Below are 11,366 nucleotides of genomic sequence, written 5' to 3'. Positions count from 1 at the left end.
ATGGAGTTCCTGATGAGACAGGGGCTGGGCCCAGCTATGCGAGGTATCTGGGGCTCGGCCATTGAGCTCGGCCCTCAGTCCTTGCACGCATGTGTTGTGAGCCCACAAGTACTGCTAGCTGGAACCCAGGCAGTGGCGAGTAGGTCCTCCGGGCCCAGGAGCGATAGAGGGCAGGGACCAAATCTGCCTCTCTGNCCCCCCCCCCCCCCCCCAAGAGTCTGGTTGGCTGCTTTCCTGCACTCAGTCTTCCTGGGAAAGTAGAACGAAACTTTTCCCAGATGAAGAGAACGCAGCTGTTCCTTGTGGGGGTCTACCTGCTGTCCTCCTGCAGGGCAGAAGAGGGGCTCAACTTTCCCACGTACGACGGCAAGGACCGCGTGGTAAGCCTCACCGAGAAGAACTTCAAGCAGGTTTTGAAGAAGTACGACTTACTCTGCCTCTACTACCACGAGCCTGTGTCCTCAGACAAAGTCGCGCAGAAACAGTTCCAGCTCAAAGAAATCGTGCTGGAGGTAAGCAGGGGGCACGCTGGCCACCTTGTCCCAGCCAGCCCGGGCTGGCCAGTGGCTGGGGACGTGAGAACGTGGCTGTAGAGACTCTGTCCTGAAGCCCGGCTGCATTTTAGTGTCGTGTGAATCTGAAGGTAGTCTTGTTGCAAAGCCGGGGTGTGTAGACCCAGGGTGGGGCCTGACTCCTAAAACAGGGAGAACCGAACATGTTGCACGATGCATGGGTCTGGTTTAAAGTCTGTCCCATGATGCTCCCTCTTGCTTTCTCAAGGGCAGTCGTCTGTTTTCCGAGATAATTTAAAAAGTATCGTTAAGTGGCCGGGGTGAAATGCAATTCAGAGACGATTTGTGGGCTTCACTGGGCATGCTCACTCCCCACCCTCTGCTCGCTGGACACTTCCCGCGACCCTGGAGAGGCAGGAGGCATTTGACCTTTCTTCCCTCCATGGGTCAGCTGGGCAATAGCACTCAGTGATCTTCATCTCTTGTGACTTGGGTTCAGTCAGCCTTGCACAGCATACACGCATGAAGATCTTTAGCTGCACATCCATTAGTTAACGGGAGGTTTCTCCTCAGAAGGTTCTTGGTGTGAGTTCAGGGCAGATGCTGAAGTCAGTTCTTATTTTATCTGCATTACATGGCCTGTTTGTATGCCTGGCACCGTGGAGCCTATTCTCTAATCCTTGGTGGGGGCCCCAGGGCCAATTCCTGCAGCGTCTCTTGGACAGTGTAAGCTCACTTACACCTCAGGAGCGCCAGGCACTCGAGTAGTCACCAAGATCCCTTATCAACCCCGTGCCCAGCCCAGGCACAAACCGGTGGAAAGAGATATTGGAGAATTACAGCAGCTTGTTAACTAGCACATCAGAGAGCTCAGCATAATCAAACATTTTGATTAAGAGAGTTACCATATATGAAACTCATGTAGATTTGAATCTTGAAAAAAAAGCTTCAAATAAACTCCAGGAAAACATTCTCCTTTTTTTAGATCTTTGTGCTACATATGGAAACACCGCAGGCTGGGAAAAAACAGGGCATAGAGCATAGCTTCTGCTTAGCCCCTGAAATCCTCGCTCATATCATCGCTTGTCTCAAACGGCCGCACTCCGTTACCGAGAGACCGAAAAAGTTAATTGAAAGCATCAAGAGCCTACCCTATATGCTCATCACTGTCCGACAGCCTAAAACTCAAAAAGAATGTCAGTACAAGCGATCCCCTCCCTTTCTGATTCCCCATCATGTTAAAACACATGCACGAACATGCATACATGCACACACATATACCCATACACACACGTACACATGCTCTCCCCCAAGAATATATCTCCCTCAGAGACCTAGGACCAAGCAGACCTGAGAAAGGACTTTCCCCAGGCTCACCACCCCTTCAGACACCTTTGATCCGAGAGTGCCCGTCAGACACCCACAGGACATAGGTGACAATTCCGCAGGGGACTGACGCTGAGGTTGGCATCGTTACGGGGAGAAGGACACGGAACTTGGAGTTGGGAGATCTCGATTTATATTCTGGCTTTGCCTCTCCTGGGCACATGACCTAGAGCAGGTTACTTCATTCCTCTGGGTCTCACTTTCTCATCCATAAATATGGAAAAAACAACTGTCATACATGCTTAAGAGATAATTAAGTAACAATAATTAACGTTTGTCGAATGCTTACTGTGTACAGAGATGGTTCTAAGCACTTTGCATATGTTAGCTGGTTTAATCCTTATAGTGTTTCTATGGCATAGGTACAGTTCCTATCCCCATTTTACATATGGGGATACTGAGGCACAGAGAAGCTACGTTGCCCAGGGTCACCCAACTAGCGCAGGCAAAGGTGATCTTAGCCCCTGCACTGCCCTACTGCTAGAACCAAATAATACAGTTTTTAGTGAGCTGCTAGATATTCTGTCAAGGATCGTTTTGGAGTTTGCCTTGAATAGAGTTGCTCCACCCACGGGCCTGGACCCGGTGAGGCCGCCATATCACCCACAGCGCTGAGAAGCCCCGGATGGAGGCACCACTTGTGCAGATGCCCCAGCCAGGCAGGAGGCCTTGCTCCCTTATGAGGATGTGGTGGGGGTGGGGTTGAGGTATCTGTCAGGTGCAGACTGTTTCTCAGAGTCCAGGACAAAACTGATTCCAAGAGTCCCATGGGTCGAAAGAGGGTGATTTAAGCCTCTCCATTTTCTTCATAGTCAAAACAGTTATTTTGTCCTCTGAATTCCTTGGACCTGGGACCTGCATGAAGGGAAGTACTCTTGCTATTCCAGTGCAGTGGCTTTCGGGGGATAAAAGGAGGCAGCCCCCAGCCAATGTCCACAGGAAGTGAGGTCTCAGGCATGGGTGGACAGCGCAGGGGACAGCGCAGGGGCAGCTGGCTCCTCTCCTCCAACCGGTTCAGGAAGGTGGCTTCTAAAGTCTATCATAATTCACCGGGACCCAGTGCTCAGGGACACATACACAGTGGAAACGGATTTCGTGGGACAATACTTATTATTATTTGGGGGAATACTTGGATTTTTAACAAAATTCTTCTCTCCTCTATTTTATTCTGTTCTGTTGTAGTCTATTCTGTTCATCTACATTTAAAAAGAAGTATTGATTCCAACTTGTTATGTTGATTTCATTCTACAATGATGAGTTGCTATATTTCCCCCAATTGAAACACCTGAGACATGCTTAGGGGTTAGGAGCCCACAACCTGTCCTGTAAGGGCCACCCCATTCTGCTGAAAAGCCAGAGGAACTATCATCAGTTGTGGATTTTTGCCCACCATCCTAAGGGATGATAATAAAACAACCCAAAGACAGCCCCATCCACAGGGCGAGGGGGTCACTCCCTGACTCAGGATCTTGAAAGGCTGATCAGTCAGTCATCCGACCATCACTTACAGGTTGGGTCTTGGGGTAGATGCTGTGGACACAGGACAATGAGACCCTCCAGTGGCTCACGGCCTATTACGGAAGAAGGGCAAACAAAAAGCCACAGTGCAGTGGTGTCACCATCAGAAGCTGCTCCCAGAGCACAAAGAGCAAGGACCCTGCTACCTGGGAGACACGGGGAAGCTGTGACAAGAACTGGTTTGTGAACATGAGGAACACGTACCGGGCCGATAAGAAAGGGAGGGAAGGAGCAGCAAGAACAAGGATTCCGGCAGCCCTCAGGGATCTTCCCATCAAGTCTCCCTAAAATTGGCCCGTGAGGGCCTCATTCCTGAATTCAGGGGAGGGCTTTTGTCCAAAGGTGGTTAAGCCCCTCTAGGAGTGAAAGTCCTTTAAAATGTTGCCAGTCACTTCTACCTGCGTCTGACCACATGTGAGTTCCGTGTGGGACCAGGGTTTGACAAGGTGGAAGAGGAATAGGGAAAGAATAGAAGGTCACTAATGGCTTGGGCAGAAAAAGGGCAAATTAAATGACACCAGGCAGCACCAAGCTCAAGCTGCTTTCCAGTTGGGCCGGGGTCTAGCTCTGGAGGGTGCCAGGGGCAGTGCGTGGCACCTACTTCTATAGAATGTTCCCAAGAGGCTTGCTGAAGGAATGGCACGTTCGATGAAATGTTCTCTTTAAGCACCATCTACACTGTTCTGAACTGTGGCTCCGTCGGGACGGGACTCAGGCCACCGGCAATCCCGATTCCTGGTTGGGCAGGTCATCCACGAAATAGCATATGCTCACTTAGAAATGCTGGAATACATGGGAACGGAAAAAGAAGGCAATGAGAACATCCACTCAGAAAGCAACACGGTTTGCGCTGATAGATTTTGCTCCCGTACTTCCTGTCTACGTGTAAACATACAGTTTTCAATGGGTTTATGCCATATATACAGTCTTATATAATTTCATTTTTTTCATTTTTTCCCCAGTACATTGTATTTCTGTGTCATGAAAGAGTTTTATATTCTTGACCAACAGTGCCAAGGTTGGCCCAGCATTCCGTGGTAGGATATGCATATTTTTAAGATAATTTTCTCCATTTGGGGATGTTGACACGATTTTCAGAGTTTTAAAAATCTTTGTTGAGATTTTTCATTTGGTTTTTAGCGAGATGGAATTTTCCCATACAATCATCTCCTGTATTCATCTTTTCCTCCTGTGAATTGTTTTTCCGTGCCTTTGCCCCATTGTTCTGTTGAGATGTCAACACGATTGTAAGGGGGGTTGCAGCTTCAGCCAAGACCGTGCACTGAGTTACACCACTGTGGCCAAATTCTATCAGCATCACCAGACTCAGGTACACGAGGAGGGCCTGCCCAGTGACTAAGCTTCCTCCTTGTTCTTTGGCTTCTACTCTTCCCTTAAAACTGCCATGCAAGTCACTGCTGCTATCACCCACTTTTATTTATTTAATTTTTTAAAAATATTTTTATTTATTTCGAGGAGAGAGAGAGAGACAGCGTGAGCAGGGGAGGGTCAGAGAGAGAGGGAGCCACAGACTGAAACAGGCTCCAGGCTCTGAGCTGGCAGTCAGCACAGAGCCCGACGCGGGGCTCGAACCCACGAACTGCGAGATCATGACCTAAGCGAAAGTCGGACGCTTAACCGACTAAGCCACCCAGGCGCCCCTATCACCCACTTTTAAAGGTTGTCAGAGAAAGTCCCCCAACATCACCGATCTCTCTCGGGTCGAAACGCTCAAGAAGCGGTACGCTCTAACATGGGCTTCCGCATCAGATAGACTTGGGGGCCAGTTCCCAAGGAAGATGCCCGTCTGAGTTCAGGCTCTATGTCGGTGAAGTGGAGACGATGGTGGTAGCGTGGCAAGAGCATAGCTTCTGCCAAACAGGAAGTACTTGACCAACACTGGCCACTTGCAGCCTGTACTGGCCTCTTCCGTCACGATTTTAGACAGCATGCAGCCTAACCCTATCACTTCAAAGACTGAGAACACCAGGCCACTTTCAGACAGCTTGGGACTTGTGACATGGTGCTATGTTGCTTATTCACAGGCAGCNCCCCGCCCCACGTTGGGCTCTCCCTCTGTTCTCCCGGGCTTTGCTGAGTCTGTGCCTGATGCACTCAGCCACTTCGCCAACACCATTTCTTAACTAGGCCCCTTCCACGTTTTCAGTCACACTCCAGTCTCTGTCTCTGAGGGATGTTTCCAGTTTCCTCCCGACTCCTTTTTTTTTTTTTAAATGTTTTATTTATTTCTAGGAGAGAGAGAGAGAGACAACGTGAGCAGGGGAGGGTCAGAGAGAGAGGGAGTCACAGACTGAAACAGGCTCCAGGCTCTGAGCTGGCAGTCAGCACAGAGCCCGACGCGGGGCTTGAACCCACGAACCGCGAGATCATGACCTAAACGAAAGTCGGACGCTTAACCGACTAAGCCACCCAGGCGCCCCGTCCTCCTGACTCCTTCTGACTTACGCTTTCCTTCCACGGAAATACACGTTGAAATTCTCCCTCTGGATTGGGAGCCTCCCGAGGGCAACCTGAATGCAAAGCAACCTTGGTAATAGAGGAAACGAGAAAACAAATGGAATCAAATCCATATGGGCAAGGACCAGAATCCTGCTTGCGAGTCAAAAACACAATAGAATGAATGAACAGGGGATGTGGCAACGTGGCAGAACATCACCCGGACGGCAGAAGGGGATGAGCTGGCTGTGCGTGAGCAGTATGGCAGCCCCACTGGGCATTCCTGAGCTCCCTGGGAACAGTGTTCCAGGCACCTAAGCCAGATGTGGGAACAGTTTATCCCTTCCTCTCTCCTGCTTTCACACAGGTCCCACCCCAAGGCCAGCACCCACTGCTCGTCCTCTGCAGCCCTCCACTTCCAGGGAACCAGCATCCCGGCCTGCACAAGGGGAAAGGAGAAAGGACCAAAACGTTTTACTAGTGAGCTTCATGCGCATATAGAAACCATGTCATGCCTACTCCGACATCTGCAGAAGGAAAAGGAGAAAGGAGACGTGATGGACCTCAGTTTTACCCTACATCATGTCTTGTAGTCAAAGTTGTTGTTGTTTTGAGACAGAGAGTAGGGGGGAGGGACAGAGGGAGAGAGAGGGTTTTTAAAAAATGTTTATTTAATTTGAAAGAGAAGGAGAGAGCAGCAGAGGGGCAGAGAGAGAGAGAATCCCAAGCAGGCTCCCTGTTGTCGGCACAGACCCTGACGCAGGGCTTGAACCCATGAACCATGAGATCATGACCTGAGCTGAAACCAAGAGTCAGATACTTAACCAACTGAGCCACGCAGGTGCCTTGAAAGAGAGAATCTTAAGTAGGCCCTAAGCTCAGCACAGAGCCTGATGTGGGGCTTGATCCCACAATCCTGGGGTCATGACCTGAGCTGAAAACAAGAGTCGACGCTCAACTGACCGAGCCGCCCAGGCGCCCCTCATGTTCAAAGTGTGTACATGTGTTTTGTGGGAGCACACAAATAGGCCAACCTGTAACCAGTATACATTTACTGGGTTAGGAGAAACCCCGGGGGATCTTCTCAGGCAAGTCACTGAGTGATTTAGAACAGGAACATAAGTATTGTGAATCCCTGAACAGAAGTATTAGTTCACCGAGTATCCGTTGCTCTCTCCAGACTCTGAGTACCGTTAGCATGAATAGGAGAATGAATGAGTCAGTGAACAGATGATGAACGAGCTGTGCCTTCCTCATTGTGAGCAGTGAGAACTGGTTCGGTTGTTGAGGGCGAGCTAGGTCCCTGAGATAGGCAGGCAGCCCTGACCCACGGGAATAGCCACACTATCCTGGTGGTTGCATGCCAGGATGGTGTGGTGCTCCTGTTACTTTTCAACAGGCCTCAGCTAGGGTGTGAGGTCTGAGGCTGCTCCTCAGTGTCCCCCTCTGGGGACCTTCTGTTCTTCCTGCTTAAGGAAGTCCTACTTCCACTCACCACATGAAAGCTGCTGCCATCCTCACACAGCCTGCCCAGTGGCTTTCTCCTAGGCCCTGTTAGTTGCTGATTGCAGGATGATCAGTGGTCACATAAAATTATTGGAAATGGACTGCACGTCAGGAAGAAGACAGCTTGTTGTGACCAATTTTCCAGGGCTGGTAAACAGATTATTTTCCAATAATTTTAGATGGTGACTCTGGCACGGATTACGCACGAGGCCCTATGGTGCTGGGGGAGGCTGGTCCCACCATCTGTAGCAGAATCAAGAATCCGAATCCTGGGCCACGTCGGCCTCTGGGTTCTGCCACTATTTAAGGAGGTCTCTTGCTGCTGCTGCTGAGTCTGCAAAGGTCCCTAACAGACTGAGCTCCCTTCTCTATTCAGAACTTAGTCTCCTAATCAATTTGCATGTCAGTGAAGTATCTTTGGCTGGGAGCTCAACCTCTTCGGACCCTGCGGTGTGCCCAGCGTCATTGGATGTGACTTTTCGTGTGCACTTTCTGAGCGGGGCCATCCTCTTATATCTGACCTCAGATGAGGGAGCCACGCTCAGGAAGAGCAGACAACTGGAGTTCAGGGTGCTGAAATTCTCTTTAGCTTGCTTTTTGGATCCAGAGCAAGTCATGGATGAGCACTGCATTTCCCTTGTCTACTAAACCAATCGTGTAGTTTCTGTCCGTGAATGAAAAACCTTCAGTGAAAGCAGGTGAATGGAAATTTCTCATAAAATTATAAGAAGCTGTACAAGTTTCAGGTATTATTATTTGGTTATGCTGATTACTATTTAGGAGGTTCTTCTATGTAGGATGCCTAAGTGAGGGTCTGAAATATACTCGGTGCTCATCAACTGCTAATTCTCTTCACCTGTTGCTTGAAATTTAGACCATGTTCTTGGCCAGTTGCAATGGTTCTCTCAACCTTGGCTGCATATTGGAATCACCACAGAGTTTTTAAAAATACTGGTGCCTGGGTCTTCTCATCCAAGATACTGATTTCATCGGTGATGGGGTAAGGGGTGATATCTAGGTACTAGAGTTTCTAAAAGTTCCCTGGGGGATTCTCACGTGCAGCCAAGTTTGCAGACACTTGAGACTTGATGCTCAAAATGTGGGACCCAGAGTAGCGGCAGTGACATCACCTGGGTGCTCGTTACATTTAAATGGGATTCCCCAAGTGATTCAGAGGCATGTTTCCAAAGCACAATACTGGCCTCTTGGGTTGGAGAAATCTTCCAGATGACCAGAATCATGTTTTAATTGATTCACCCTTGGTCTGTTTCCTCTCCCCCATGGCCCTGTTAGCATACCACTGGTTTGATAAGTTGGTACTGGGGCTATAGGGATTCAAACCTGCGCTGGGTCTCACCCAAGCCTCCCAGTGGGCTCCCACTCTCCCCTCTCACAGTCAGGGATTGACACTTTGGACCTCCTTAAAAGGGGATGACTGGGCCCATTGGAAGCCTTACTCTACTTAAGAGGTTTCCCATTGAGTTATGGCGTTTTCTAAGGTCAAATCAGAAGGTAATCTTTGGCCAGGGTCCAGGATGTACCTTTATAAAGAAGAAAAACATCTGTTGGGTTGCTGTGTCGCATTGTCCTTTTCTAGAAAGAAATGACAAATCAGAGAACCCTAGAGAATAGGGGATACTAAGGTGTTACTGTGTTTAACAGGAAACTAGAGAAAGCTGGTTACAGCAGACTAGTGAGTGTTCTATAATGTGAATCTTAGCCTTATGGCCACCCAAAGAGAAACATTCCTTCTTTCATTGGTCCATTAAATATTCATACCTGCTTCCTTACAAAATGCAAATGGCGTGGCCCCCATAGCTAAGGAGATGTTCTTTTATTAATGCTAAGAACTCAACTTCCTTCAGGTCTCTGCTTAAATGGCATCTTCTGAAAGAAGTTATTTCCCTGATCTCCTACACAGATCCCTCTCTGAGCACTCCTTTTGACCTCTCTTCCCTACTCTCTCTTTTCTCGATAGAGCTTGACATTGCCCATTGTCTGGCACCCTTAGAGAATGTAAAATCCACAAGGGCAGAGGCAAAATGTTCTCTCCATTGCTGTATGCAGCCCCTACATTAGCGTCTGACTCCTGGTGGGGCACCAGCAGTGTTTGTTGAGTGAATGTTAAGTGAACAGAAGAGAAGGAGAAGGGAGATAGCATTGATTATGAATTCACCATAAACCATACCCAGTAGGGGACTTTATGTTACTCTACTTAACTCTTAAACATTTGTTCACATCCCATGCAAAGAAATGATCCTGAAAGTAGAGACTGCCCAAGGTCACAAAGCTACAAAATGGCGGAGCACATATCAGGATTAGAATTCATGTCTGTCTGGTTCCAAATGACACCCTCCGTCCACACCCAAGAACAGTCGAAAAGGATTGCTTTGTGTTTGTAAGTGGTGTCAACTTAAAAAGGGACGAGCCTTTAGCTTGTATTCTGGATTTTCATCTGTGCTTGAGCAACATTTAACTGTACAATTGGATTATGTTGAACCAAAATGACTAGTGTGAGCAAATGGGCTAATGCTTAGCACCTACCTGAGATTTGATAAAAATCCAGAAAACACTGGATGGATGGATGGATGGATGGATGGAGAGAGAAAGGGAAAGGCAAACAATTATAAATGTATTGCCTATATTGAAAATATATCTGCCCTTGATCTCTGTTTAAAATTAAATCTATTCATAAAAAAGCATTGAGTGGAACAGTATAAAATTAGGTTGACTCTGCCAGATTCAGGAAGCTGTTTGTCATCCTTGCTTAATCCCACTGACATATGGGTAAAACTTATTTTTTTTAAAACCTCAGAACTCTCAGTCCCAAGTATATATCCAGCATGTGCAGAAACCTGTGGGCTCTGTAAGGCTGACCCTGCCTTCGAACCTATTTAGCACTGGCAAATGTCCCCACGGCTGCATTGCTAAACCCCAGGAGAGGAAGGCAAAGTCAAGTTGCTGGAGTTGAGTAAATCTGCAGATGGAATGATGTGGGAGCTGCAGGCAGAGAATAGCAGCACACACAGGATTCAGGTATTTCTTCCAACTGTTCACCGCCCAAATATGGCATTCTCCAAACTTGCACCTGCTGCCCTCTGTAAAATCAGATGAGGTCAGGCTTATTTTGGTTTGGCTCTGGGAACGAACCCTCGCATAGAGCCAGTCGTCTCTCCAACGAGGTATACCCATGCCCAATCTTAAATTGCAGATCTTAGAGCCCAAGTGCCGCCCAAATATATGATGAGAGTTTGCTGTGCACTTCCCAGGGGCAGATGCTGGAAAGACAGGAGTGCTATTATAAGATCATGGCTTGAGTCAACGACAGTGAAATTCTTCCTTCCATATAGACATTTAATAGAGATTCACAAAATGGAAAACACACTGTTGACTCAGAAGTTTTAAACCGTTGAAATCTTCCAAATAGGGTGTCTGGCCATCATAACCCTTAGGTGGACTTTCTCCCAAAGTTACACGTTTTGAAATGGAGACATGAGATACCATGAGAGTCACCACAATAAAACGACCATAAGATAAAGCAGTTTAGTAAAAAGTCAAAAACAAAATCTTTCAGAATCACTCGTTTTTTTGTTAAAAGCAGCAGCCCCACCCTCCTGTAGTCTGAGCTCCGTGGTTGGCGTGGAGGATTTTCGTAGAATTGACAGCTCAGCCTTCGCATCTCCAGTGACTTCTTCCACCAAGAGAGCCAGCCGTCCAGAGTACTGAGTGTGTACCCAAAAAAAAAGCCCCAGAGGCTCCCTCTTCTAAAACCTGGCTGTGATTTTATCCAGATAAGCCGTTTCTGTTTGGACAGCCATCCAGGAAGAGGGCCAGCGCGCCATCTTGCGGTGGGCCGGTCGGGCCAGAGCCGCTTCTGAGTGCCCGCAGAGGCTGTTCCAGGAGCGCCCGCCTGCTGCCTGGCGCGCGGTGCCAGGCAGGCCTCTCCTCGCCATCTGCTGTGTGCTGGGCGGGGAGGCGGGCCAGGCG

The 11,366-nt window shown here is 48.5% G+C and overlaps 1 protein-coding gene across 1 annotated transcript in view; it reads left to right on the top strand.

Annotated features, from left to right (window-relative positions):
* Positions 1-245: 245 nt before the first annotated feature.
* Positions 246-11,366, top strand: part of CASQ2 (calsequestrin 2) — a 65,162-nt gene continuing 54,041 nt past the window's right edge. Inside the window, exon 1 of the mRNA XM_077767959.1 lies at positions 246-512. Coding sequence (XP_077624085.1) covers positions 279-512 — 234 coding nt within the window. The 5' untranslated portion in view covers positions 246-278. The remainder of the gene's footprint in view (positions 513-11,366) is intronic.

This window comes from Crocuta crocuta, unplaced genomic scaffold (genome assembly GCF_008692635.1).
Source record: "Crocuta crocuta isolate KB4526 unplaced genomic scaffold, BGI_CrCroc_1.0 scaffold180, whole genome shotgun sequence".
Taxonomy (NCBI): Eukaryota; Metazoa; Chordata; class Mammalia; order Carnivora; family Hyaenidae; genus Crocuta; species Crocuta crocuta.
This window is presented reverse-complemented; position numbering and strand designations above follow the sequence as displayed.